The sequence below is a fragment of the Rhinoraja longicauda genome, chromosome 17 (genome assembly GCF_053455715.1).
Source record: "Rhinoraja longicauda isolate Sanriku21f chromosome 17, sRhiLon1.1, whole genome shotgun sequence".
NCBI lineage: Eukaryota > Metazoa > Chordata > Chondrichthyes > Rajiformes > Arhynchobatidae > Rhinoraja > Rhinoraja longicauda.
In genome coordinates this window covers 44649955-44677773 of record NC_135969.1, presented here as the reverse complement: position 1 = coordinate 44677773, position 27819 = coordinate 44649955, and the positions used below count along the sequence as shown (strand labels likewise).

At 43.3% G+C, this 27819-nt stretch overlaps 1 protein-coding gene across 5 annotated transcripts in view; it reads left to right on the top strand.

Moving 5' to 3' along the window:
- The window catches only part of ccdc66 (coiled-coil domain containing 66), a 44889-nt gene that overhangs the window by 8352 nt on the left and 8718 nt on the right, over positions 1-27819 (top strand). For all 5 annotated transcript variants that reach the window (XM_078414615.1, XM_078414616.1, XM_078414612.1 and 2 more), the window contains 14 exons: positions 51-474; positions 1539-1734; positions 3242-3357; positions 3921-4063; positions 6375-6554; positions 6980-7111; positions 8264-8529; positions 16101-16185; positions 16708-16869; positions 19132-19276; positions 19395-19535; positions 21062-21591; positions 23422-23480; positions 26455-26699. In XM_078414615.1, coding sequence (XP_078270741.1) covers positions 51-474; positions 1539-1734; positions 3242-3357; positions 3921-4063; positions 6375-6554; positions 6980-7111; positions 8264-8529; positions 16101-16185; positions 16708-16869; positions 19132-19276; positions 19395-19535; positions 21062-21591; positions 23422-23480; positions 26455-26699 — 2824 coding nt within the window. The remainder of the gene's footprint in view (positions 1-50; positions 475-1538; positions 1735-3241; positions 3358-3920; positions 4064-6374; positions 6555-6979; positions 7112-8263; positions 8530-16100; positions 16186-16707; positions 16870-19131; positions 19277-19394; positions 19536-21061; positions 21592-23421; positions 23481-26454; positions 26700-27819) is intronic.

Sequence of the window (27819 nt, the reverse complement as noted above, 5' to 3'; positions counted from 1 at the left end):
CTTTGAACATTCAATCATGTTGTTTCTTGTAATACTTCATTCACCGACAGATGAAGTACAAGAACAGGACAATCCATCCACTGAAGTCGAAACAAATTTTACAAGTGGCTCCATCTCATGAGAACAATTCCAAGACTGAGAAGCCTTTGTTGAAACCTATTGTAACCAACACTAGTGTGGCCCCTGGGAAAGGAGAACGTACAGAACTCGCCATAGAAAAAAAGGCAGACGACAAAACTAAACGCAATTGTGAAACAATTGCCAAAAATGGACAGCCTGGAATTAAAACTTCTGTGAAGAAACTTGGCATAACGAAGCAACAGCCACCAAAGAAACAAAAAATCACATCTGATGAATTAAGAGAGAATTTGGTATGTCTGACCCAGGAGCAACTTCAACAGATTTTGGCATCTGTCAACCAAGTTAACAAATCTTCCAACCAAAAGCAGGAAAGGGACAAAAGTATAAAGCCAGGTTGGTGTTATGATGTCTTGATTCATCTAGCATAGTTTTCTAATTCGGTCTATCAAATCTTTAAACATTTTCATACAAAGGGTGCTGGGGGTATGGAACAAGCTACCAGAGGAGGAAGTTGAAGCAGGGACAATCCCAACATTTAAGAAGCAGTTAGTCAGGTACATGGTTTAGACAGGTTTGGAGGGATATGGGCCAAATGCAGGCAGGTGGGTCCAGTGTAGCTGGGACATGTTGGCTGGTGTGGGCAAGTAGGGCCGAAGGGCCTGTCTCCACGCTGTATCACTCTATACTCTATGACTCTATGATTTGCTTTTCATCACTTGCTTTGTGATCAACATCAGGCCTTTGATTGAAAACAGAAATTGCTAGAAACACTCAATAGATCAGACAGGATCTGTGGAAAACGAAACAGAAGTAATGTTCCAGGTCGAAGCCTTCTTCAAAACTGGTTACAAGATTAAAATAAGGGAGTTTTAAGGTGGAGAGAGAGGCAGGAGGGGTAGTTGGATAAGGGAATATCTGCACTAGGGCTCCAGAAGAGGTGACGGAATCTGATCCAATCATTCCGACTAGACAGGGCATAGAAGGATACTAACCTAATGTGGGCAAGTGGGATTAGTTTCAATGAGCAAAAAAGGTTGGCATCAATGTGGTGGGCTGCAGGGCCTGCTTCTGAGTTGTGCAAAACATTGATATTGCTGTTTATTGTCCATAGGTTTTGGGGCAAATGCCGAAGAGAATTATTTTCCTGTTATTGTACATGTTGACTGCTCAATTTTAACTTATTATTCTTATAGCTGAGCCATCAAACATTTTGTGTAAATGTAGTATTATTGCTGTGTGAATGATTGCTATATTATGACAAGGGCTTGTCCCCTCATGCTTGGAACGTTTCCTCTACCAAACACTTTGAAACTAGCGCTGTAAATCGGGCTAATATTCTTTACAATCATACAGGAGGTAAATATCAATGTTGGATCTTGATCAAATTTTGAACCAACAATAGGATCCGTTTGCAACAGCGAGAACATTTGAAGATTTTTTTAAAAATTTTTCAACAGGTAAAGGAGCTAAAGAAACACAAGCAACAGATGAGCTGAAGAAGGGGGATAATCCAACCTCGCGGAATGAAGTTGGCTGCAACAATAACAAGGCCACAAGGGGCAATAGTTCATGCCGAGACTCACAGGCGTCCCAGACATCTGGAGCAGATGTTGCACAAGCAAACATTATACAAACTGAAAACATGGGTAATAAGTAGGTATCTGATTAAGATCAAAAAAGCTGTGAAGAAAGCTAATGGCATGTTGGCCTGCAAAATGAGAGGATTTGAGTATAGGAGTAAAGAGGTCCTTCTGCAGTTGTACAGGGCTGTGGTGAGACCACATCTGGAGTATTGTGTGTAGTTTTGGTCTCCCACTTTGAGGAAGGACATCCTTGCTCTTGAGGCAGTGCAGCGTAGGTTTCCAAGGTTAATCCCCGGGATGGCAGGACTGTCATATGAGGAAAGATTGGAAAGACTGGGCTGGAATTCACTGGAATTTAGAAGAATGAGAAGGAATCTTGAAGAAACGTATAACATTATAAAAGGACTGGACAAGCTAGATGCAGGAAAAATGTTCCCAGTGTTGGGGGAGTCCTAAACCAGGGGCCACAGTATAAGAATAAATGGGAGGCTGTTTAAAACTGACTTGAGAAAAAACTTTTTCACCCAGAGAGTTGTGAATTTGTGGAATTCTCTGCCACATAAGGCAGTAAAGGCCAATTCACTGGATGAATTTAAAAGAGAGTTAGATAGAGCTCTCGGGGCTAGCTGAATCAAGGGATATGGGGAGAAGGCAGGCACAGGTTACTGATTGTGGATGATCAGCCATGATCACAATGAATGGCGGCGATGGCTCGAAGGGCCAAATGGCCTCCTCCTGCACCTATGTTTCTAAAAAGATTGTCTTTTTATACACACCAGATCCAAGTCTCAATTTCATTATTCCAACTGCAGTGCAAAGTAGCCCAATTGATGTACACCACAAATATGGGTGTGACCTTGGGAAGTACTGTGAAACAAGAGGACTTTGGTGTACTAATCTAAAGCTACCAGAAGGTGGCAGCACAGGCAGGCATGTTGTGAAAAAGGCATACGGTTGCCGGCCTGAATTAGCCACAGCAAAGCGTATAAGAGCAAGGCGATCTTGGTACAGCTTGACAAAATGTTGGTTGGGCAACACCTGCAATACTGTGTGCATTTCTGGTTGCCACACTATAGGAAGGATGCGATTGCTCTGTGAAACGTGCAGAGGAGATTCGTACGGATGTTTCTAATGAAGGGGTCTTTCAGTTACGAAGAGAGATGGAAAGACTGAAAAATCATCAGTCTGAAGAAGGGTCCTGACCCGATATGTCACCAATCCATTGTTCTCCAGAGATGCTGCCTGACCTGCTGAGTTACTCCAGCATTTTGTGTCTACCTTCAATTTGGTACAGCATCTGCAGTTTTTTTTCCTACACATTCTGCCTGACTTGCTGAGTTACTCCAGCATTTTGTATCTTTTGGGGTATATTTTCTTTGTATGCAAGTCCAGTGCTTGAATTTGTTTGGTGGTCATTTCAACCAAACAAGTGGCATGGCTTCCTGGGATTATCTAGAATTGGTCAAATAGTATGTTAGACAATTACCCTGGTCTGCAAGATTATATCTCCTTCAATTTAAAATTAAAATCAAACCTTTTATAAAAAAAACTTTAAAAAATTATCCCTTTATGAACAGGGAGCCTTTGAGCAGCGTCAATCAAACGAAAGATGGTCTTTTCGGAAACTTGGGAGAAAGAGAAAATGCAAAAGATCAGCTGGAAGCCAAAAGAATCCAGTGGAAAAAGGAATTAGGTACTTGATGATAAATTTCTAAATATCACCACTTATAACAAGGGATTTGATATTTGAAGAAAATTTTAAATTCTATGATATGCTTTTTCTCTGCAAATTGTCTTATTTTTGTTAAGAGTGGTTCTTTTTTTTGTCTTCCACTGCATAATTTGAAGTACAGTTTAGCTTGTCATGTGTACCGAGGTACAGTGAAAAGCTTTTGTTGCTTGCTAACCAGTCAGCAGAAAGACTAGATAGCATGCAACAAAAGCTTTTGAAGTCTGAAGAAGGGTCTCGACCCGAAACGTCATCCATTCCTTCTCTCCTGAGATGCTGCCTGACCTGCTGAGTTACTCCAGCACTTTGTGAATAAATACCTCTTTTGAATGTTAGCATTTGATCCAGCTGCAGATGAACCACACGTCTGCTCTTTACTAATTTGACTATTCCGAGTTTCCACTCAAGCAAAATCACTTAAAAATATTTTTAAAATGGCATAAAAACTTTGCTGTGAATTGAATTTGGGATCAAAAATACTCTGGCTTACATAATTGACAATACTTTTGGTTGTTGCAAATCTGAAGATGAACAGGTGGCTTTAAAGAAACAGCTACAAAAAAATAATGAAGTTTCAGAATTTTCGGAATGGAATCCATGGGGAAAGCGGGACGCAAAGGCACCTGTGCGATCCAACACAAAGAAAATACTTGAAACCTTTGAAGGAAAGGTAAGGATAAAAAATTGTTTAAATGTTTTCTCTCTCTTCCCCCCCCCCCCCCCTCTCCCCCTCCCCTTTCTGCCTGGTGTCACTCCTTTAAACCTAGAACAGTACAACACAAGAGCAGGCCCTTCAGCCTAAAATGATGACGCTGGACTCCATGCAAGTTAAACTGATTTTCTGTGCCTTCACGTGATCCATACCCCTCCATTCTCTGCATATCTAAAAGCCTTTTAAACTCTTATTTGTTTCTCTATGATTTGCTTTGTCTTTTTTTAATTCTCACTATTTTTGAAGGGAAGATAAATCGTATGTGTAGCATGACTCCAGTTACCACAGACAGCACTGTTTGTTAACATTGCTGTAAATGTGATTGATAATTAATTGGATATTCTCCCCCCACCCCCCCCCCCCCCCCCAGATATTTTGAATGTATGCAATCAATGTACTTGGATATCAACATGGTCTTTTACAGTCTTGGATTATTTTATAGGATTTCTGAGCCAACTGAGTACTTTCAATGATACTCACTGATATAACGCAGTCAGCTGTGGTCGTTCAATCTTACACGCATAAAAATGCCAGAATGACACAAATAATCAGAATTTTTGTTTCTGCAATAGACAATAGACAATAGGTGCAGGAGTAGGCCATTCAGCCCTTCGAGCCAGCACCGCCATTCAATGCGATCATGGCTGATCACTCTCAATCAGTACCCCGTTCCTGCCTTCTCCCCATACCCCCTCACTCCGCTATCCTTAAGAGCTCTATCCAGCTCTCTCTTGAAAGCATCCAGCGAACTGGCCTCCACTGCCTTCTGAGGCAGAGAATTCCACACCTTCACCACTCTCTGACTGAAAAAGTTCTTCCTCATCTCCGTTCTAAATGGCCTACCCCTTATTCTTAAACTGTGGCCCCTTGTTCTGGACTCCCCCAACATTGGGAACATGTTTCCTGCCTCCAATGTGTCCAATCCCCTAATTATCTTATGTTTCAATAAGATCCCCCCTCATCCTTCTAAATTCCAGTGTATACAAGCCTAATTGCTCCAGCCTTTCAACATACGACAGTCCCGCCATTCCGGGAATTAACCTAGTGAACCTACGCTGCACGCCCTCAATAGCAAGAATATCCTTCCTCAAATTTGGAGACCAAAACTGCACACAGTACTCCAGGTGCGGTCTCACCAGGGCCCGGTACAACTGTAGAAGGACCTCTTTGCTCCTATACTCAACTCCTCTTGTTACGAAGGCCAACATTCCATTGGCTTTCTTCACTGCCTGCTGTACCTGCATCTTAGTTGATGGTAAATAATAACAAGACTGTACACTGTGTGTGTGTCTGAACAGAAAGGCAAGATTTCTTAACACATTAAATGTGAGAAGGCAAAATCTACCCATTACTTTTGCACTAGAGTTTCAAGAGAATACTTTCTCTACATATTTTCCAGTCTGATCTATTTGGAAGTTTCTAATGATTTGGCAATGTCATGAATTGCAGAATCCATATACTCCAACGCACAGGATGACATTTGATTAATTGGTTGTAGCAATAATGCAATACTACTTAACGGAAATATATCCTCCTGATGCATTGAAACTTAGATCAGCATCTAAGCAATTGCCATGCAGAAATGTTTTACCGATGTAAAACGCCAGTTGGAAATTGTCAATAGGATAAGTGTAAAATGGCCAGTGTGGATTTGATGGGCCAAAGCCCTGTGCTGTATCCCTCTGCTTGTTTTGCTCAAATCTGCGAGGAATGATTTATTTTCTTTTTGTACGGCCAACAATCGTGTAACCTTTCTAATATGTTGTGTGGAAAGTGCTGCTGTACATTAGGAGACTATAATATACCTATTTTGTTTCGCTGAACACCTCCGCTCAGTCCGTCTTAACCTACCTGATCTCCCGATGGCTCAGCACTTCAACCACCCCTCCCATTCGCAATCTGATCTTTCTGCCCTGGGCCTCCGCCATTGTCAGAGTTAGGCCCAGTGCAAATTGGAGGAACAGCACCTCATATTTCGCTTTGTAGTTTACACCCCAGTGGTATGAACATTGACTTCTCTAACTTCAGATAGCCCTTGCTTTCCCTCTCTATCCCCTCCCTCTTCCCAGTTCTCCCATTAGTCTTCCTGTCTCCGACTACATTCTATCTTTGTCCCGCTCCCTCCCTGACATCAATCTGAAGAAGGATCTCAACCCGAAACATCACCCATCCCTTCTCTCCCAAGATGCTGCCTGACCCACTGAGTTACTCCAGCATTTTGTGTCTACCTATAATGTACCTATTGTTGTCTTTTTTTCCACCCCCTTAGTCCCCAGCAAGTTCAGCAGCTGCATCTGGTCCTCATGCTGATGGTCGAGTGATTAGCACTGCCCCCACTGTGACAAACGCCGCAAATACAGATGTTCCTCCAGATGGTATCATTGGAAAAGCTTCAAGTTTTAGTTTGTCAGATCTGCCTGCTGCCATTCGTTCAGTCTTTGTCCTTGGGGTAAGAGTATAATTTCTACCTCTTTCACCAAAAACACTAACAAAAGAGGAAAATTGGTATCTGTACCTAAGGAATTCTAATTATGAGTGACACAATACCATTGGGAAGAAATTAAGTGGGCAACCTTTTACAATGGAACAATAGGTAACTTGTTTATATAACGATTTTGATTAAATGCACGATCATTCATATTTTCACACTTCCCTTGGGGAATAGTGAGCTGTTGTGGAAGGATTTACAGGCCGATCAATCCCGTGACCGCGTTTCACACCATTTACCTCACTGCCAAACTAATTTAGATTTGCTTGTTTAAAACAATGAAGTAATAACAAAAGATCATGAGCAGTATGATATTATCCATGATTTGCTTTAATTTAGCCTGTGAGAAAGAGCATAATTCTGAAGTGCTTCTGTTATCCCGGCAGGATTATGCCCCGCGCGATCATCTTCTCGGTGCAATCAAACGTGACCAACAAAAAAAGTGGCTGCAAGAACTTGATAAGCAAAGGGAGGAGGACCAAAACAGGAGGCTGAAGGAAAAGTTACAATATTCAGAGGTAGTTTTATAATAGTCGAATATGTACCTGGGCACATCCTGTTTATGAATGTTTGTTTCCTGATGTGTTGTATTGTGAACGTGACATAGCACTGAAATTTGCTTTTACCTGCTTAAATAGAGGACATCTACTAGACATGCAGCAGTGCAGAAAGTTTACAGTTTGTGGAAAATTTTCCCAATTATGAAGTTCCCTTCCTCTCACTCCAGTTGAAATATCAGCAACTTTACCAAACCAATGTTGTGTGATCATTTTGCAGTTAAAGATGCATCACATAGTCCTTTACATACAGAATCTGTGCAACGTATTTCAATATTTTAATTTCTAGCACTATCGGAGATTTCAATACATTTGAGAGAATATTACAATTCTTCTTGCAAAATACCATTGCTGGAACAACTGAGCAGGTTAGGCAGCATCTGTGGAAGGGGAATGGACAGACAGCGTTTCAGGTCAGGACCCTTTCTCAGACTGACTGTAGTGAGGGGAAGAAAGCAGCAAAAGAGAGGTGGGGGCAGTACAAAGCCTGGCAAGTGATGGGTGGATAGATACAAAGTACTGAAGTAACCTCAACAGGTCATACATCATCAGGCAGAGATGCTGCCTGACCTGAGTTACTCCAACACGTTGTATACAGGAGGGGATCAAGATATTGTGTTTTTATGAACACAGTTAATCTGGAGCACAAAAGACATAGAGGTATACAAAATCATGAGAGGAATAGATCGGGTAGATTGGGCACAGAGTCTTTTGCCCAGAGTAGGGGAACCGAGGACCAGAGGACATAGGTTAAAGGTGAAGGGGAAAAGATTTAATAGGAATCCGAGGGGTGACTTTTTCACACAAAGGGTGGTGGGTGTATGGAACAAGCTGCCAGAGGAGGTAGTTGAGACTGGGACTATCCTATCGTTTAAGAAACAGTTAGGCAGGTACATGGATAGGACAGGTTTGGAGGAATATGGACCAGGCGCAGGCATATGGGAGTAGTGTAGCTGGGACATTGTTGGGCGAGTTGGGCCGAAGGGCCTGTTTCCACACTGTATCACTCTATGACTTGGATTGTCCAGCTTTCCCATTCAATTCCTATGAAATTGATTAAAACTTCTCCTTTGTTTTCCACCATCAGCCATTCTATTTCTCCTGTTTTATTAGGGTGATCATCACAGCAGGTGGGCCATGCACTTTGACTCTTACCAAAGGAAACTTCCCCAGCCGTCCCCAGTCTCTGTAAACGTCCTTGGATCAATACTGGAAAAGTCACCTGCATCAGGGGATGGCCAACCAAATGTGCTGAAGCTGCAGCTGCTTCCTGCCCAAGCCTCCCCTCTACCCATTCAACCAAGTGGTTCTGCTGGAGAAGATGCAGCGTTCATGAATGGTGACACCGTGTCTGATCTGTCCAACGCTCAGAAGTCAAGGTTAGATTTAGCTATGTTTTTTCTGCAAAGGCTAGTAGTGCTAACTTTCATTTCCCACTCTTACCAAACTGCATTCCACATCATTTACTTTGAATCAAATTAGTTCATGTGTGTGGGAGAAGTATGAGGAAGATTTAGGACTTCTATCACTGTGTCCCATTTTAAATGTCACGGCTATTTCTGTGCGCTTAAAGGAAAGTTTCAGTTTTGTTCAGAGGCCATCTGTAATTTTAAACGCATTTTTGTAGACAATTGACAAAGCAAATGACTACATGGAACAGTACAACACAGGAACAGGCCCTTTGCCCATAATGTCAAGTTAAACTAACCTCTGCTTGCACAGGATCCATTTCCTTCAATGCAGGTGGGACATGTTAGTCTGGGCAAGTTGGGCCGAAGGGCTTGTTTCAACGCTGTATCACTCTGACTCTGCACGTCCTTGTGCCTATGTAAAAGCCTTAAATGCCACTATGGTATCTGCCTCCACCACTACCCAGGCATCGAGTTCCATTCATCAGTCTCTCTGGGCACAAAGGGATATTGCTAACTGAGCACCTACACATCACTTTCTTTTACACAATGTTATGGGCACATATACTCAGGAAACAAACTGTTTTCGTAAATGATATATATAGTTAAAGGGCAGCATGGTGGCACAACGGTAGTCAGGGTTCGATCCTGACTACAGGTGCTGTCTGTACAGAGTTTGTACGTTCTCCCTGTGACCACGTGAGTTTTCTCCGGGTGCTCTGGTTTCTTCCCACATTCCAAAGACGGCAGGTCTGTCGGGTTAATTGGATTTGTTTTTTTTTTAAAGTAAAATTGTCCCTAGTGTGTTGGATAGTGTTAGCGTATGGAGAGATTGCTGGTCAGTGCAGACTGGGTGGGCCGAAGGGCCTGTTTCAGCGCTGTATCTGCAAAGTAACTAAATGTTGGCACATCTACATTTTTAGTCCTAGTTTGAACCCTGTGACCAGATGCATCAGAAGAATTTGCATTTGATGTTGAAATTCCTGAGTGTTAAATCCTGAAAACGACTATTCAATTTTGGGCTGGAGCTATTGTGTAATTTTAAGTAGTGTGAATTTTATTTGTATTATACTGCTGTATCATGAGGGGTGAAACTCTGCCCTCTTGTGAAGATACTCTGTAATTCCAAGTGGATTCACAGCTTTGCCTCAGTTTGAAAAGTCCGGGAGCAGAGCAAGGACGCCCGTTGGCTGAGAAGAAAAGTAAGTGCTAATTACAGTGGAAAAGGCAGTTTAAAAAGAGCGCCAAGAGGACGCTAGTAGTCAGTTTGAAAAGTCCGGGAGCAGAGCAAGGACGCCCGTTGGCTGAGAAGAAAAGTAAGTGCTAATTTAAGTGAGAAGTCAGGTAAATTGGACAATCAGGCAATTTAATTGGTGATATAAGCAAGACTTTTGCAAAAGGGTGCAGCCCTGTTCGGGTGCAGCCCAGTGAGAAAAGTGCGAGTCTTTGGTGCCCAGTGAGAAAAGTGCGAGTCTTTGGTGCCCAGTGAGAAAAGTGCGAGTCTTTGGCTGCGAGTCTTCGGCGAGGAGGCTGAGGTGAGGAGGATACAATTGTTTTAAGCCAGAACTGGTTATAGACACAAGGTAATGGCGGAAAAGTTGGTGCAGTGTGTTTCCTGCAGGATGTGGGAAGACAGGGACGTCGCTGGAGCTTCTGGGAGCTACACCTGCAAGAACTGTGTCCAGGTGCAGCTCCTGAAGGGACGTGTGGTGGAGTTGGCAGTTGGATGACCTCAGGGCCATCCGGGAATGCGAGAGTTTCCTCGACAGGACCTATTGTGAGGCTGTCACGCCAAGGGTCCAGGTCGAGCGAAGGTGGGAGACTTTCAGGGGGGAGTGGACGAGGACTACAGGAGACCCCAGTGGCTGTGCCTATTGCAAATAGGTATACCCTCTTGGGAACTGTCGGGGCAGAAGACGTTTCCAGTCCAAGTGGCGGACCTGTTGGCAAGGATACTCGACAGGGGAGACCGAAGTCAGGAAGAGCCATAGTGGTCGGTGATTCCATAGTCCGAGGGACGGACAGAAGATTCTGTGGCAGCAGGAGGGATTTGAGGATGGTCTGTTGCCTCCCTGGTGCCAGGGTTCAACACATCACGGACCGGCTTCAGAAAATCCTAGTGAGGGAAGGCGATCAACCTGAAGTCGTTGTGCACGTGGGCACGAATGACGTCGGGCGGAAGAGGAAGGAGGTGCTACAGCGGGAGTTTAGAGAGTTGGGAAAAACACTGAGAAGTAGGACGTCGAAGGTGGTTATCTCTGGACTGCTACCGGTACCTCGTGCTGGTGAGGCCAGGAACAGAGAGATAGAGGGTATGAATTTATGGCTGAGGGGCTGGTGCAGAGAGCAGGGATTTAGATTTCTGGACCACTGGGATCTCTTCTGGGCTAGGGGTGACTTGTACAAAAGGGATGGGTTACATCTTAACAGCAGGGGGACAAACATTCTGGCAGGCAGGTTTGCTAGTGTGACACCTGTGGCTTTAAACTAAGTAGTGGTGGGGAGCGGTTAACAAATTGTGAAGATGAGGTAAAAGGGAATACAGGAGATATTGCAAAAGACTCTCGGAAGAATGGGAACAGAAGTTCTAGAGGGGAAAAGAAATTAAGGGCAGGGCCAATTGTGACCGATGTGAGAGGGGAGGTAAATACAGAAGTTAAAGTGTTGTACTTAAATGCGCGTAGTATAAAAAATAAAGTGGATGAGCTTGAGGCTCAGTTAGTCATGGGCAAGTATGATGTTGTAGGGATCACTGAGACATGGCTACAAGAGGACCAGGGCTGGGAACTGAATATTCAGGGGTACACAACGTATAGAAAAGACAGACAGGTGGGCAGAGGGGGTGGGGTTGCTCTGATGGTAAGGAATGATATTCATTCCCTTGCAAGGGGTGACATAGAATCAGGAGATGTTGAATCAGTATGGATAGAAATGAGAAATTGTAAGGGTAAAAAGACCCTAATGGGAGTTATCGATAGGCCCCCAAACAGTAGCCTCGACATAGGGTGCAAGTTGAATCAGGAGATAAAATTGACGTGTCAAAAATGTAATGCTACGGTGGTTATGGGAGATTTCAACATGCAGGTAGACTGGGAAAATCAGGTTGGAAATGGACCCCAGGAAAGAGAGTTTGTAGAGTGCCTTCGAGATGGATTCTTAGAACAGCTTGTACTGGAGCCTACCAGGGAGAAGGCAATTCTGGATTTAGTGTTGTGTAATGATCCTGATCTGATAAGGGGACTAGAGGTAAAAGAGCCATTAGGAGGCAGTGATCACAACATGATAAGTTTTACTCTGCAAATGGAAAGGCAGAAGGGAAAATCGGAAGTGTCGGTATTACAGTATAGCAAAGGGGATTACAGAGGCATGAGGCGGGAGCTGGCCAAAATTGACTGGAAGGAGGCCCTAGCAGGGAAGACGGTAGAACAGCAATGGCAGGTATTCCTGGGAATAATGCAGAGGTTGCAGGATCAATTTATTCCAAAAAGGTGGAAAGACTCTAAGGGGAGTAAGAGGCACCTGTGGCTTACAAGGGAAGTCAGGGACAGCATAAAAATTAAGGAGAGGAAGTATAACATAGCAAAGAAGAGTGGGAAGACAGAGGATTGGGACTTTTTTTAAGAGCAACAAAAGTTAACTAAAAAGGCAATACTGGGAGAAAAGATGAGGTACGAGGGTAAACTAGCCAATAATATAAAGGAGGATAGCAAAAGTTTTTTTAGGTACGTGAAGAGGAAAAAAATAGTCAAGGCAAATGTGGGTCCCTTGAAGACAGAAGCAGGGGAATTTATTATGGGGAACAAAGAAATGGCAGACGAGTTAAACCGTTACTTTGGATCTGTCTTCACTGAGGAAGATATACACAATCTCCCAAATGTTCTAGGGGCCGGAGAACCTAGGGTGATGGAGGAACTGAAGGAAATCCACATTAGGCAGGAAATGGTTTTGGGTAGACTGATGGGACTGAAGCCTGATAAATCCCCAGGGCCTGATGGTCTGCATCTCAGGGTACTTAAGGAGGTGGCTCTAGAAATAGTGGAAGCATTGGAGATCATTTTTCAATGTTCTATAGATTCAGGATCAGTTCCTGTGGATTGGAGGATAGCAAATGTTATCCCACTTTTTAAGAAAGGAGGGAGAGAGAAAACGGGTAATTATAGACCAGTTAGTCTGACATCAGTGGTGGGGAAGATGCTGGAGTCAATTATAAAAGACGAAATTGCTGAGCATTTGGATAGCGGTAACAGGATCATTCCGAGTCAGCATGGATTTACGAAGGGGAAATCATGCTTGACAAATCTACTGGAATTTTTTGAGGATGTAACTAGGAAAATTGACAGGGGAGAGTCAGTGGATGTGGTGTACCTCGACTTTCAGAAAGCCTTCGACAAGGTCCCACATAGGAGATTAGTGGGCAAAATTAGGGCACATGGTATTGGGGATAGGGTACTGACATGGATGGAAAATTGGTTGACAGACAGAAAGCAAAGAGTGGGGATAAATGGGTCCCTTTCGGAATGGCAGGCAGTGACCAGTGGGGTACCGCAAGGTTCGGTGCTGGGTCCCAAGCTATTTACGATATACATTAATGACTTAGACGAAGGGATTAAAAGTACCATTAGCAAATTTGCAGATGATACTAAGCTGGGGGGTAGTGTGAATTGTGAGGAAGATGCAATAAGGCTGCAGGGTGACTTGGACAGGTTGTGTGAGTGGGCGGATACATGGCAGATGCAGTTTAATGTAGATAAGTGTGAGGTTATTCACTTTGGAAGTAAGAATAGAAAGGCAGATTATTATCTGAATGGTGTCAAGTTAGGAGGAGGGGGAGTTCAACGAGATCTGGGTGTCCTAGTGCATCAGTCAATGAAAGGAAGCATGCAGGTACAGCAGGCAGTGAAGAAAGCCAATGGAATGTTGGCCTTCGTAACAAGAGGAGTTGAGTATAGGAGCAAAGAGGTCCTTCTACAGTTGTACCGGGCCCTGGTGAGACCGCACCTGGAGTACTGTGTGCAGTTTTGGTCTCCAAATTTGAGGAAGGATATTCTTGCTATGGAGGGCGTGCAGCGTAGGTTCACTAGGTTAATTCCCGGAATGGCGGGACTGTCGTATGTTGAAAGGCTGGAGCGATTGGGCTTGTATACACTGGAATTTAGAAGGATGAGGGGGGATCTTATTGAAACATATAAGATAATTAGGGGATTGGACACATTAGAGGCAGGAAACATGTTCCCAATGTTGGGGGAGTCCAGAACAAGGGGCCACAGTTTAAGAATAAGGGGTAGGCCATTTAGAACGGAGATGAGGAAGAACTTTTTCAGTCAGAGAGTGGTGAAGGTGTGGAATTCTCTGCCTCAGAAGGCAGTGGAGGCCAGTTCGTTGGATGCTTTCAAGAGAGAGCTGGATAGAGCTCTTAAGGATAACGGCGTGAGGGGGTATGGGGAGAAGGCAGGAACGGGGTACTGATTGAGAGTGATCAGCCATGATCGCATTGAATGGCGGTGCTGGCTCGAAGGGCTGAATGGCCTACTCCTGCACCTATTGTCTATTGGCATTAAGGCATTAAGAATCTTCACTGCTCCCTCATTCATGCACAATTAACTTTCAATAGGCGCTGCGAATATTTTTGTCACCATATTTTATTGAATACAAAACTTCAGAAGGGTCTCGACCCGAAACGTCGCCCATTCCTTCTCTCCAGAGATGCTGCCAGACCCGCTGTGTTACTCCAGCATCTTGTGTCTACCTTCGATTTAAACCAGCATGTGGTTTCTTTCCTAAAGAATTTACCGATATTCCTGTCACTGGGAGATGACACTACGGCATTGTGTGATGGAAGTATGTGAAGCCTAACCCCGAGGTGCATCAGGACTGACTATCCTTCAGTCTTGTAGGCGTCATGGTCTTGGTGCTCTGGTCAATTGTAAAATGTACCTGATTGTTTTAATGGCGCATTGCTTCAGTTTGGAGGTCGGCCAAAGCACATTCTATCTGCTCTCTTCTCAGCATTGTTTGTAACAAAATGTAACTGATTTGATTACAATTTTTCCCAGACAATTGGTTTTTCATTTCCAAACCATGACACGGCTGTATTTTAAACGAAGCTTCCTTTTGACATTGATCTTTTCCTAAAATATTGTCCAGATATTGATCTACAGTGTATCCAACTTTATCCAACCATCCCAAACCAATATTAAAATAATCTGCAGGGAACCTTTAACACATTTTTAGCTTAAAGGAGATATCTCTTGCTGTTATAGTTATTCTTCGGATCATTTGGATATTTTGCGAATGGATTTCTTCACTCTCAGTCCTCTATATACTTGTATTAAAATGCTGATAATTTGCTGCCCTTGGCACTTTGCTGGTGCCAGACCAGGTTTCTCAGACTATTTGATATTGATCCTATTAATAACCCATCACACTTTTAATTCACTTGTCGTTTAGTATTAAAAAGCTTCCAGTGGGCCGAATAAGTTTAAAGGGAAGATAGGAAACGGGAAAGATAGACACAAAATGCTGGAGTCAAGCAGCATCCCTGGAGAAAAGGAATAGGTGATGTTTTGGGTTGAGACCCTTCATATCATCATCATCATCATATATCTACAGCCGGAAACAGGCCTTTTCGGCCCTCCAAGTCCGTGCCGCCGAGTGATCCCCGTACATTAACACTATCCTACACCCACTAGGGACAATTTTTACATTTACCCAGCCAATTAACCTACATACCTGTACGTCTTTGGAGTGTGGGAGGAAACCGAAGATCTCGGAGAAAACCCACGCAGGTCACGGGGAGAACGTACAAACTCCTTACAGTGCAGCACCCGTAGTCAGGATCGAACCTGTGTCTCCGGCGCTGCATTCGCTGTAAAGCAGCAACTCTACCGCTGCGCTACCGTGCCGCCCTTCTTCAGGTTGAGAGACAGTTTGTTTAAAGGGAGTGCTGGAAACAGAACTTTGAGTGCAAGGTGGCACGAGAAACACAACTCAATCATCAGGACTTCTGAACAATCAGAGTAGATTATTGGGAATTTTACTCATTAATAATTCCAATCAGAAATATGATGAGTTTTTAGATTTCGATTTTTAGATTTTTTTTTTAGATTTAGAGATACAGCGCAGAAACAGGCCCTTCGGCCCACCGGGTCCGCGCCGCCCAGCGATCCCCGCACATTAACACTATCCTACACTCACTAGGGATAATTTTTACATTTGCCCAGCCAATTAACCTACATACCTGTACGTCTTTAGTGTGTGGGAGGAAACCGAAGATCTCGGAGAAAACCCACGCAGGTCACAGGGAGAACGTACAAACTCCGTCAAGATCGGCGCCCTTAGTCAGGATCGAACCTGAGTCTCCAGCACTGCATTCGCTGTAAGGCAGCAACTCTACCGCTGCGCCACCGTGACCGCCCACCGAGTTCTATGATTAATTAACAATCAAGTGATGCATTTATTCATTATAGAACGTTGTTATTTCTCTCATTCTTAAAATTATTTTTTTATGAATAATATGTTTGCATTTTCCTGTTGCCTTTCAGCTTCCTGCGATCTATGACCGCCTTGTTGGACCCTGCAGAAATTGAGGAAAGAGATGTACGGCGACAAAAACAACAAGAGCATCAAGTAACTACTTTTCTCTATAAATTTAAAAATCTCCATTATTTGGAGTTTAAATTGACCAAACGTTTAGGGCATCATTTGTAAGTATATTATTTTCTATTGTCAAAATATGTGACCATTTTGATCTCTCCTGTGCTGCATTGCATCATAGAATAATATTTCTTGGAATTAGTCATTTGTATAGTGAAATGTCTTCTGCGATTGCTTTATATAATTTTTTTTTAAAATACTCTTCATAGTGATAGGTCATAAGGAATAGGAGTAGAATTAGGCCATTTGGCCCATCAAGTCCACCGCCATTCAATTCTCCTAACCCCGTTCTCCTGCCTTCTCCCCATAACTTCTGACACTCGCACTAATCAAGAATCTATCTATCTCTGCCTTAAAAATATCCACTGACCTGGCCTCCACAGCCTTCTGTGGCAAAGAATTCCACAGAATAGTAAGAAGAATACTTTTGAGTATTATTGGGATGACCACAATTTCTCTCACAATGGGTTATGTTTCTGACACTGGGTGCTGTAGAAAGCCATAGCCCAGCAGGTGGAGGAGCGGCGGAGACTGAAGCAACTGGAAGAGGATAACAAACGAAAAGAAGCACAGAAAGAGGAAATGCGGCTGGCAAAAGAGAGAGAAAGGTTGAGAGAACAGTACGAGGTGGAAACCCGAACACAAAAGGGAAAAGAAGTAAGTGTTTTTCACCACTTTGCTAAATGTTATTGAAGGAATTTTCACTTGGGGAATTATTTAATTCATTCTACCTGCCTTTGATTCTGTGGATAAATTGATCGGTTAATGCCTCCGATCATGATATCTTTATCTCAAATCCCATGTTTCTTCACTTAACATAATAGTTTATAGCTTACATGGCACTGTCATGGGTTGATACCCCATTCTCTTACATGGGGACAAAATCTAGATCAGCAATACTCCGAGAGAGTTGTGTGCCATCCTTTGGTTGAAGTGTAGATTTAAGGTGTATTTTTTTTTTTTGTGTGCAGGAAGATCTATTATTCTCTATTATAAGCCACACTACTTGAGCACATTAGTGAGTTATTCCTTTTGGGCATCTTGCATATCCAAAATGGCTGACCCGAAATGTCACCCATTCCTTCTCTCCTGAGATGCTGCCTGACCTGCTGAGTTACTCCAGCATTTTGTGAATAAATACCTTCGATTTGTACCAGCATCTGCAGTTATTTTCTTATACTATATATCCAAAATGGCTGAAGTATTTTTCCAAACCTAAAACTAAATAATGGTGACTGAACTTTAAAATCATTCATTAATTGCGAAGAAGTTTGAGGTCCTGAAATGAAAAATCCAGCCTTCGATTGCAAGGGACTTTGCTGGCGTGATAGCTGTTGAAACATTAAAGAATCGCGTATAAAGAATGAGAGCATTTGGGCCATTCTTGGTCACGTGTGTGACCAAAAAAAGTGAAAAGTTGTGGAGTACATTTTCTAATTCTGAAAGCATTACAGGTATATTGTTTTGTACTGTATATATGACTTATATGTCGAAGTTTATCAAGTGAAATTTTTATGTTATGCTGACAATGTTTGTTTAGGGTAAGAGGTCAAATGTGACTGGTCACGTGTGTGTCCATGTGAATCCACACACGTGACTTAGAATGGCCCATTTGTTGTATATAAAATATCTGAAAGAAACTCCATGCATTTATTAGGTAGCAGAGCACACTGACTAGAGACACTTTGGAAGATGAACAAACGCACCGACTGCACTCTCTCGTGGCCACACCATATGGGCATTGAGGAGAGTTCAGGAAGTTGACCTAATAAAATGTAAATAACAGGCATGAATGAAGAAATGAAGACCAGGACCTTGTGGTGTGTGGGCCTGGCATCTTGATTCCCTACTTGTGAAACATCAAGGCTAAAATGCCCATTCATACGTTCACATTGCCATGAATGTTCTTATAGTCTTTTTATGCTGTCAGCCTTGCATGAGTTTGTTTTTCCATTTTCGAGTCCAAATCATATCCAATGATCAATGTGCAATTTGTAACTGATCGTGGTGACATTTTTTTCTGTAGTTTACTTATTAAATACAATGTTTTTCAAGACTCAGTTAAAATTCCAATTAAATTGCCCACATCTCATAGAGTCAAACAGCATGGAAACAGACCCTTTGGCCCAACTCAACCATGCCACCAAGGTGCCCCATCTAAGCTAATTCTACCTGCCTGCATTTGGCCCAAATCCATCTAATCCTTTCCTAGCCACGTTTCTATCCAAGTGTCTTTCAAATTGCCTCAACAACCCCCTCTAGCAGCTCGTTCCATTTACCCACCACCCACCTCATTCCATATACCCACGATATCTCCATCAATTTTATGCAATTTCTACAAAATTAGAGAAAATGGTAGAAATATTCAGCGGGCCAGGCAACAGCTTTTGAGGAGCAGCTGTGTTAATGTTTCAAATTGATGGCCTTCCATCGTTTCTCATTATTTTCACCTGACCTGAACTTTCAGTATTTCTTTTAAACTTCAAATTTCCAATGTTTGCGGTATTTTGCTTTTGTTACTGGAGTCACAGAGTGATACAGTGTGGAAACAGACCCTTCGGCCCAACTTGCCCGCACCGGCCAACGTGCCCCAGCTACACTAGTCCCACCTGCCTGCGATTGGTCCATATCCCTCCAAACCTGTCCTATCCATGTACCTGTCTAACTGTTTCCTAAATGTTGGTATAGTCCCTGCCTCAACTACTTCCTAGTAGAGCTTGTTCCATTCGCCCACTACCCTTTGTGAGAAAAAGTTACCCCTCAGATTACTATTAAATCTTTTCACCTTAAACCTCTGTCCTCAGGTCCTCGATTCACTTACTCTGGGCAAGAGATTCTGTGCATCTACCCGATCTATCCCTCATGATTTTATACAGAGAAAATCATTATGGAGTCTCTGTGGTGTGTTTGATATTTTAGGAGCTGTATAACCTGAAAACCAATCGGCTTTATGAAGCAGTGCAGAAGGCACAAGAGGAAGCAAAAAGGCAGAAGCAGGAACAGCGCATTAAAGACTTGGTACGCAAAGGACACGACGTTTCAAATTTGCAGACGAGTGGGGAAGGCAAGTAGTAGCTATTTTCCAGACTTCACTCCGTGCTGGTTCCTGTGTTACTAACCTATTTAAAATATTGTTTCCATTATTTCCCCCTTTGTTTAACAGCGTTATTTTTAACCCGAAGGTACAATATATGAAATGGACCCCTGTGAAATATCTAGTGATCTTGTTTGTGAAGCAGTTGATGAGGAGCTGGGACTGAACCCGCTGGAGGAGGAGGAGGAGGAGGAGGAGTCTCCGAGAAAAGACAGGGGTATCCAGACTGGTCAGTATATTCTGCAAAAACAAAGCCGTAACATTGTCTATCTTAACATTGTCTTTGTTTTCTCATTTTTTTCAACAAAAAAAAGGCGCAGCGGTAGAGTTGCTGCCTTGCAGCGATTGCAGCGCCGGGGACCCGGGTTCGATCCCGACTACGGGTGCTGTCTGTACGGAGTTTGTACGTTCTCCCCGTGACCGCGTGGGTTTCCTCCGAGATCTTCGGTTTCCTCCCACACTCAAAGACGTGCAGGTTTGAAGGTTAACTGGCTTGGTGCAAGTGTAAATTGTCCCTAGTATGTGTAGGGCAGCGCTAATGTGCGGCGATCGCTGGTTGGTGCAGACTCGATGGGCCGAAGGGCCTGTTTCAGCACTGTATCTCTAAACCAAACTAAACTAAAAAACGTAAGGCTGTGGCAGGTACCGAGAACTACAATTAATCTGTACATTGCTTGTTATACAGTTAGCAAAAGTCATCGAGACGTACAGCTTGAAATGGGCCCTTCAGCCCACCGAGTCCACACCAACAAATGCCCACCATTTCCTCTAATTTTATATCAATAACTCTTAATATCATGTTTTATTTTCTCCATATTCTCAATAACTCCACCTTCACTACGTCCCTGAGATTCTACAACTCACTAGGGGGCAACATACAGTGGCGATTAACCTGCCAATCTATGTCATTGGGATGTGGAGGGAAAGCGGAGCACCCGGGGTGAAGTCCATGTGGTTACGCACCCAAAATCAGGTGTGAGCCCAGGTCTCCAGCACAGTGAGGTAGCAGCTGCGGGTGGGCTCTGCTACTGTGCACACGCCAGACAAAAGTGCGAGGCTGTAGAAATTGTGATTTTTTGAGAATAACCAATCACTTTAAGTTCTAGGAGCAGAATAAGGCCATTTGGCCCATCGTGTCTACACTGCCATTCAATCGTGGCTGATCTATCTTTCCTTCTCAACGCCATTCTCCTGCCTTCTCCCTGTAACCCTTGACACCCGTGCTAAACCATTGATGCAACAAATTACTCATCCAGCACATCAATCGTTTTAAAAGTATTACGTTTCATCTTTTATTAAATAACTTGCTGAATTATACATTAAATTATTATGTTGATGGAAAATTCAATTGAATCAAAGCTTCTTTTGGAATTAATAATATTTCTTGTACAGTTTTCCATGATATTATTCCATAACACAGGAATCTTTTACACAGGAAATTCCATTCAAATATACCAGCTGGAGAATTGCAAGGTTGGTGGTGGTGGTAGAGCCTCTGCCCTCACGCCAGAAACCTGAGTACGATCCTGACCTCGGGTGCTGTCTGCGTGGAGTTTGCACGTTCTCCGGTTTCTTCCCACATCCCAAAGATGTGCCGTGCCGGTTTGTAGGCTAATTGGCCTCCCTAAAATTGCCCCTGGTTTGTCGGGACTGGGTGTGAAACATGGAATGAGTGTGAACAATAGTTGGCATTGGCTGAAGGGCTTGTTTCCATGCTGCATCTTTCAATCAATCGGTTAAACTTTTTGTTTTAAGAGGACTTTTGGATAAATGGAAAAGCCGAACGTACAATGCACAACACACAAATTAGAGACCGTGGTCAGGCGTCCACTACGTCAAATACAGCTACGGAATATAATGAAGCCAACAACAAGCTCGCCAAAAAGAAGTCAAAGCCAGCTGAAAAGGCACCGGTAACTGGAAAAGAAAATTGTTTACAACGTGATGATTTATACAGTCAGTTTGCAAGAACGAAGAAAGGAAAGAATGAGAATCGGCCTGAATGGAATATAAACATAACAAGTAAGAGGTATGTCCCTGCTTCACAGCGGTACCCGAGAGGTTTGCAAGTGGAGAGGGAAGAGAAGAAGATAAAGAGGCAGATGGAGCTGTTGCAATTGTTGGAAAGGAACGCACCAGACCAAAGGCCGAAGAAAAAAACGGTGACAAAGGCGCAGTCATCCGAGCGCCTGCCCTCGCCAGTGGTGCCCGCTCTACAGGCAAAGCTACTGCTGGGCACGTGCTCCCAGCCCCTGGAGAAGCAAAAGCCATTGGCTGTGAGGAAGGTATGGACTCGCCTTTCTACTCTGTATCGGCTAGGGTCGCCAACTGTCCCGTATTAGCCAGGACGTCCCGTATTTTGGGCTAAATTGGTTTGTCCCATACGGGACCGCCCTTGTCCCGTATTAGTAGGGTTGCCAACTTCCTCACTCCCAAATAAGGGACAACGGGTGACGTCACCGCCCCACGTGACCTCACCCAGCCAACGGCCACGCGCTCCCGCTCCACCAATGGCGGCCACCCGGGCGGTGACATCACCTTGTCCCGTATTTGGGAGTGAGGAAGTTGACAAACCTAGTATCAGCGCAATACCAAGTAATGGTGAGAAAGCACTGATATTTGCTCACCCTTAATGATTAAACCGGAGATAATTTTAATGTTGAAGTAGGATATTTTTAAAATAAAAGAACCTCTTATGATTTTAAAGACCTTTTTACGTTCACCGCATCAAGCAGGACCTTTATGCAAACAAATAAATTCTTGGGTTGAACGCTGCATGCCATTTTCATGTTAACTTTAAACTTTCCATTGACTTTTGAGCTTCTCCCTTTTGTTTTTGTTATCCTCATCTCCCTCTACCCAAGACCCATCTTTGCCTCCCCCCCCCCCCCCCCCCCCCCCAATTGACCTTGAAAAGAAGAGGTTTGGAATGGTCACCTTCTCCCCATCAACCCACTTCCTCCCTCCCTTGTCCTTGTTTTTCAATATTCAGAAGTAGTAGCATTACTTCAGTTTCAGTGGGGTCATAGAGTCCTGACTCGATCTCTAGCGATAGAACGGAACATAGGGATTGTGTGTTTACAGCGTAGGAATGTGCCCTTTGGCCCACAATATATGTGCTGACCAGGATGCCAGATTAAACTAATCCCATCTACTTGCCCATGATCCACACGCCTCAGTTCCATGAATGTTCATGTGCTTGTCTAAATGCTTCTTAAACATCGCTATTGTGCCTGCTTCCACCACCCTCCCAGCAATGTCTTCCTACCACACCAGTTTTCTTTTTAATTTCCTTGTATATCTCTTTTAAACATTCTTCCTCTCACCTTCAAGGTATACCCTCTAGTGTATGACATTTCCACCTATCTATTCTTATCTATGCCTCTCATAATTTTATAAACTTAGGTTTGTCCATCCTCTCCCTGGAGCTAATATTCTCCAATCTAGGTGACATTGTGGTGAAGGTAGACACAAAATGCTGGAGTAACTCAGCAGGACAGGCTTCTTCAGACTGAAGAAGGGTCTCGACCCAAATCGCCATCCATTCTTTCTATTCATTAATGCTGCCTGTCCCGCTGAGTTACTCCAACATTTTGTGTCTACCTTCGATGTAAACCAGCATCTGCAGTTGCTTCCTAGACATCAGGGTGAACCTCTTCTGCAGGCTCTTCAAAGCCTCTCCATCCTTACTGCAAGAGGACTGATTGAATCAGTCCTCCTGGGTAGGAAGACTGCAGTGGTTTTGTACCATAGGAATGTTCTTTGATTGCAGCTGCTCATAAGACTGGTAATGAAAATTGAAAAAAATTGTAGGTGCCGGAAATCTGAAGTAAAACAAAATACTAGCAATGTGCTCCCTCACTCCCACAGTAGCTGCAGCCTGACCTACTTAGTGCTTGTTGCATTTCCTGTTTTTATTTCACTGTTGCTCAGCTGATTATTAACTCTAATGTTTCACTTGCAAGTGTGTTCAATGTTATTTTCTACTCTTTATAGTTTTTTAAAGATTTACAATGGAATTTTTTAAATGTTAAAGTCCACTCAGTTTTATTCATCTGAACGTTTGTAACTTTTAAAATAAACAATTACTAATTTGGAAATAACTCTATTTACAGGAAGATCCGATCAAAAGGATCAACTCCAATCACAAACTACCTGTTGACAAAGATTACAGGTTGGTTATTTAGTCTGAAGTTAGTGTTTTTATTGGAATCACAACAGAAACCTAGTATATCTGTTAATCCATCTTGCCCGGGACTCTAGAATATCTTGCAGTCCAGCACTATTGAATAATCCAATCTTATTTAATTTATTCTTTTAGTAGTATATTCTTTCCAGTGTACCTAGTCAGTTTCAAGAGAGCGTGGGAAATAGAGCCAGGGAAGTTCGAAGGGAGAGCAGGAACCATTGACCAGATGTGTCAGAGGTAGAGCAGTGAGCCGGTTACTGAATCATCCGCCTGAAGAAGGGTCCCGACTCGAAACATCATCTATCCATGTTCTCCAGAGATGCTGCCTGACCCGCTGAGTTACTCCAGCACTCTGTGAAACGTCACCTATCCATGTTCTCCACAGATGCTGCCTGACCCGCTGAGTTACTCCAGCACTCTGTGAAACGTCACCTATCCATGTTCTCCAGAGATGCTGCCTGACCCGCTGAGTTACTCCAGCACTCTGTGAAACGTCACCTATCCATGTTCTCCACAGATGCTGCCTGACCTGCTGAGTTACTCCAGCACTCTGTGAAACGTCACCTATCCATGTTCTCCGCAGATGCTGCCTGACCCGCTGAGTTACTCCAGCACTCTGTGAAACGTCACCTATTCGTGTTCTCCAGAGATGCTGCCTGACCCGCTGGGTTACTCCACACTTTGTGTCCCTTTGTGCAAACCAGCATCTGCTGTTCCTTGTTTCAACATTTGTGTCTTGTACTGAACCATCAGTTTAGCTGGATATACTCAGCAAGTTGGATAACATAAGTTTCAAGAGAAACCAAACTCTGAAAAGAATAATATCAGACTTTTGTGTAGGAAGGATCTGCAGATATTGGTTTAAACCTAAGTTAGACACAAAATGCTGGTGTAACCTAGTGGAACAGGCAGCATCTCTGGATAAAAGGAATGGATGATGTTTCGGGTCGAGACCCTTCTTCTGACCTGAAACATCACCCATTCCTTCTATCCAGAGATGCTGCCTGTCCCGCTGAGTTACTCCAGCATTTTGTGTCTAACATCAGACTTTTTCTTATTGTTCCATCGAATGCAAGTCAATATTGAGAACTCGGAAGTACAGAAAAGGGGGGTTAAGGAAAAGCCCGATGGAGGTTTTAAAAGTACAAGTGGATTTGACATAGCATAAGAACTTTAAAAAATTGCTCCCATTTGAGCAAGTCCAAAGCTAGAAAGCAAAAAATAATTCACCAATAAATATAGCAAGATACTTGTGAGAAAGTTGTGGTTCTATATAATTCCCCTTCACGGGGAAGTTTGAAATCCACGTAAGGAACAACTCCTGCACCTATTGTCTATTGTTGGTAAGGTGATTTTAAATTTTTTGGGAGGAAGCTACTGGAACGAATGAACACTGGTACAGGCACGGAAACCAAATGACCTACTTTTGTGCTGCAAAACTGTATAAACCTAATCTTGTATCACAACAATGAGGCCCAATCTTGTGCTGAATTTAGCCAGTGTAGCGATATCACCGGTACCTTACAGTAGGACAGCATTGTGCAGCCAGGGAAGCCTAGTTTTCTTGCAAAGTTAGGAGGAGGGTATGGTTTTTGTGGCCACAAACACTATTTTTATAATTGTAGAAATGTCATTCTTTTTGCCTTTTCAACTTCTGATCCATTCTGTTGCCGATTGGCTGGTGGGAAACTTTAGGTTGTTCCAGATCAGGATAGCGTGGGTCCACACAGGAATTTAACTTGTTATCACTGTAATCATAAGATCATAAGTGATAGGAGCAGAATTAGGCCATTTGGTCCATCAAATCTACTCCACCATTCAATTATGGCTGATCTATCTCCATCCTCACCCCATTTTCCTGCCTTCTCCCCATAACCTCTGACACCTGTACTAATCAAGAATCTATCTATCTCTGCCTTAAATATATCCACTGACTTGGCCTCCACAGCCGTCTGTGGCAAAGAATTCCACAGATTCACCACCCTCTGACTAAAGAAATTCCTCTTCATCTCCTCCCTAAAAGAACGTCCTTTAATTCTGACGCTGTGATCTCTAGTCCTAGACTCTCCTACTGGTGGTAACATCCTCTCTGCATCCACTCCTTCCAAGCCTTTCACTATTCTGTGTGTTTCAATGAGGTCCCCCCTCGTTCTTCTAAACTCCAGCGAGTACAGGCCCAGTGCCATCAAATGCTCATCATAGGTTAACCTACTCATTCCTAGGATCATTCTCGTAAACATCCTCTGGACCCTCTCCAGAGCCAGCACATCCTTCCTCGTATATGGGGCCCAAAATTGCTCACAATATTCCAAATGTGGCCTGACCAGCGCCTTATAGAGCCTCAGCATCACATCCCTGTTTTTTATTCTAGCCCTCTTGAAATAAATGCTAGCGTTGAGTTTGCTTTCTTTACTACCAATTCGACTTGCAGATTAACTTTTTGGGAAAGTCCCTTTGCACCTGAGAAAATTAATTATTCTTAAACAAGATGTTTCTACTTTCTTGATGTGTTCAGTGGTTATTTTGGAGGTGCTGGTGTTATGGCCCACTCCTACAGAGCATCAAGTCTGTAAATTATAGGTATCACAAAATGCTGGAGTAACTCAGCAGGTCAGGCAGCATCTCAAGAGAGAAGGAATGGGTGACGTTTCGGGTCGAGACCCTTCTTCAGACTGATAATCTAAGTCTGTAAATTAAATCTGCTATTTTTGATGCAAACCTGCTATTATGACGGAAGATATTTGGCTTCTCTAAATTGTAATCTATTTTAGTTGTGATATGGAAATATTCTTGACTTTGCAATACTGGGAACAATTTCTTTTAATTTTCCTGTATGTAATTTTTTGTTGTTGTAGCATAGTGTTACATTTAAGCCACATCTTGAGTGAACTATTTTTACAGAAGTAAAAATGACCAAAATTGACGATAGGAAATTGAATTATTTTCTTTGCATGTGCAGATCTCCATCGATTCCATCACTGAGAAACAAGCAATTGCAAATGGAGCCGGATCCACGGACAGTTGGGAATCCTGCTCCTGGTGAATGCTGCCAGTGGGCGCCATTGGCCAATGAGGGAGACAATGATGGACCGTTGTCATTCCACTTTGTTCCGTATGTGCGCACAGATGAGGTGTACCACTTGGATCCTGATGCTCCAATGTCAAGGCCTTCTACAGATGACCCACAGTACAAGCGTTCTAGTGGTATGTATGGATGGATGCAGCTTTTTAAATATAAACATTGCACGTGTGGCACAGCGGTAGAGTTGCTGCTTTACAGCGCCCGGGTTCCATCCCGACTACGGGCGCCATCTGTACGGAGTTTGTACCTTCTCCCCGTGACCTGTGTGGGTTTTCTTCGGGATCTTTGGTTTCCTCCCACACTACAAAGACGTGCAGGTTTGTAGGTTAATTGGCTTTGTATAAATGTAAATTGTCCCTAGTGTGTGTAGGTTAGTGTTAATGTGCGGGGATCGCTGGTTGGTGCGGGCTCGGTGGGCCGAAGGGCCTGTTCCACGCTGTATCTCTAAACTAAACTTAACCTGTGGTTGTCAATTTGGCATATACCGCTGCTATGGAAATGAAAGCTAAGAAGATTTCCATGTGGTTTGTGGGATTGTTTGCATTGAGCAGGAAGTGAACTTGAGCCTCCAATGCCATTCAATCCCACCGTGGCTGTTCTGCCATTGGTTCTCCAAGTTGAATGGCCTTTTCCTAGTTCAACCTTTTGCAGTTCAAACTACTGCAGTTTTAAATGCCTGGTGGATTAGTGACATAATATTTCAAGAACATGAACAATTACACAGCTAAGCACCAATATGTAACTTCCCAATATCAAAATATATTTGATTATTAATTTCAATTATTGCTGTGGCTACTTTGGACCTTCATTATAATGTGAATGTTGTAGATTCCTGTGTAAACAAAGGGCTGGGGGGGTAATTAATCTGTTTTCCACAGAATTGAATATTGGGATTGATAAGGGTTGTTTATCAGAATCCATGGTGGTAGGATTTCCTACTCCAACATACAAAATATTTTATTGTCTGCTAAAAGTATATGAATACCACTTACTAGTTGCATTTGCCTCTTGCATCTTCAATTCTATTGCAAGTGTGTAGGTTAATTAGCTTTGCCTGGGCAGACTCTGACCAGGCACAGCCACGGGTCCTGATGGTGTCAGCCCTAGGGTATTCAAGGCGTGTGCCAGCCAGTTGTGCAGAGTACTCCAGCATATCTTCAGCCTGAGCCTGGAGAGGGTTCCTGTGATGTGGAGACATCTTGCCTGGTTCCTGTACCAAAGAGGACGCGCCCCAGCTCCTCC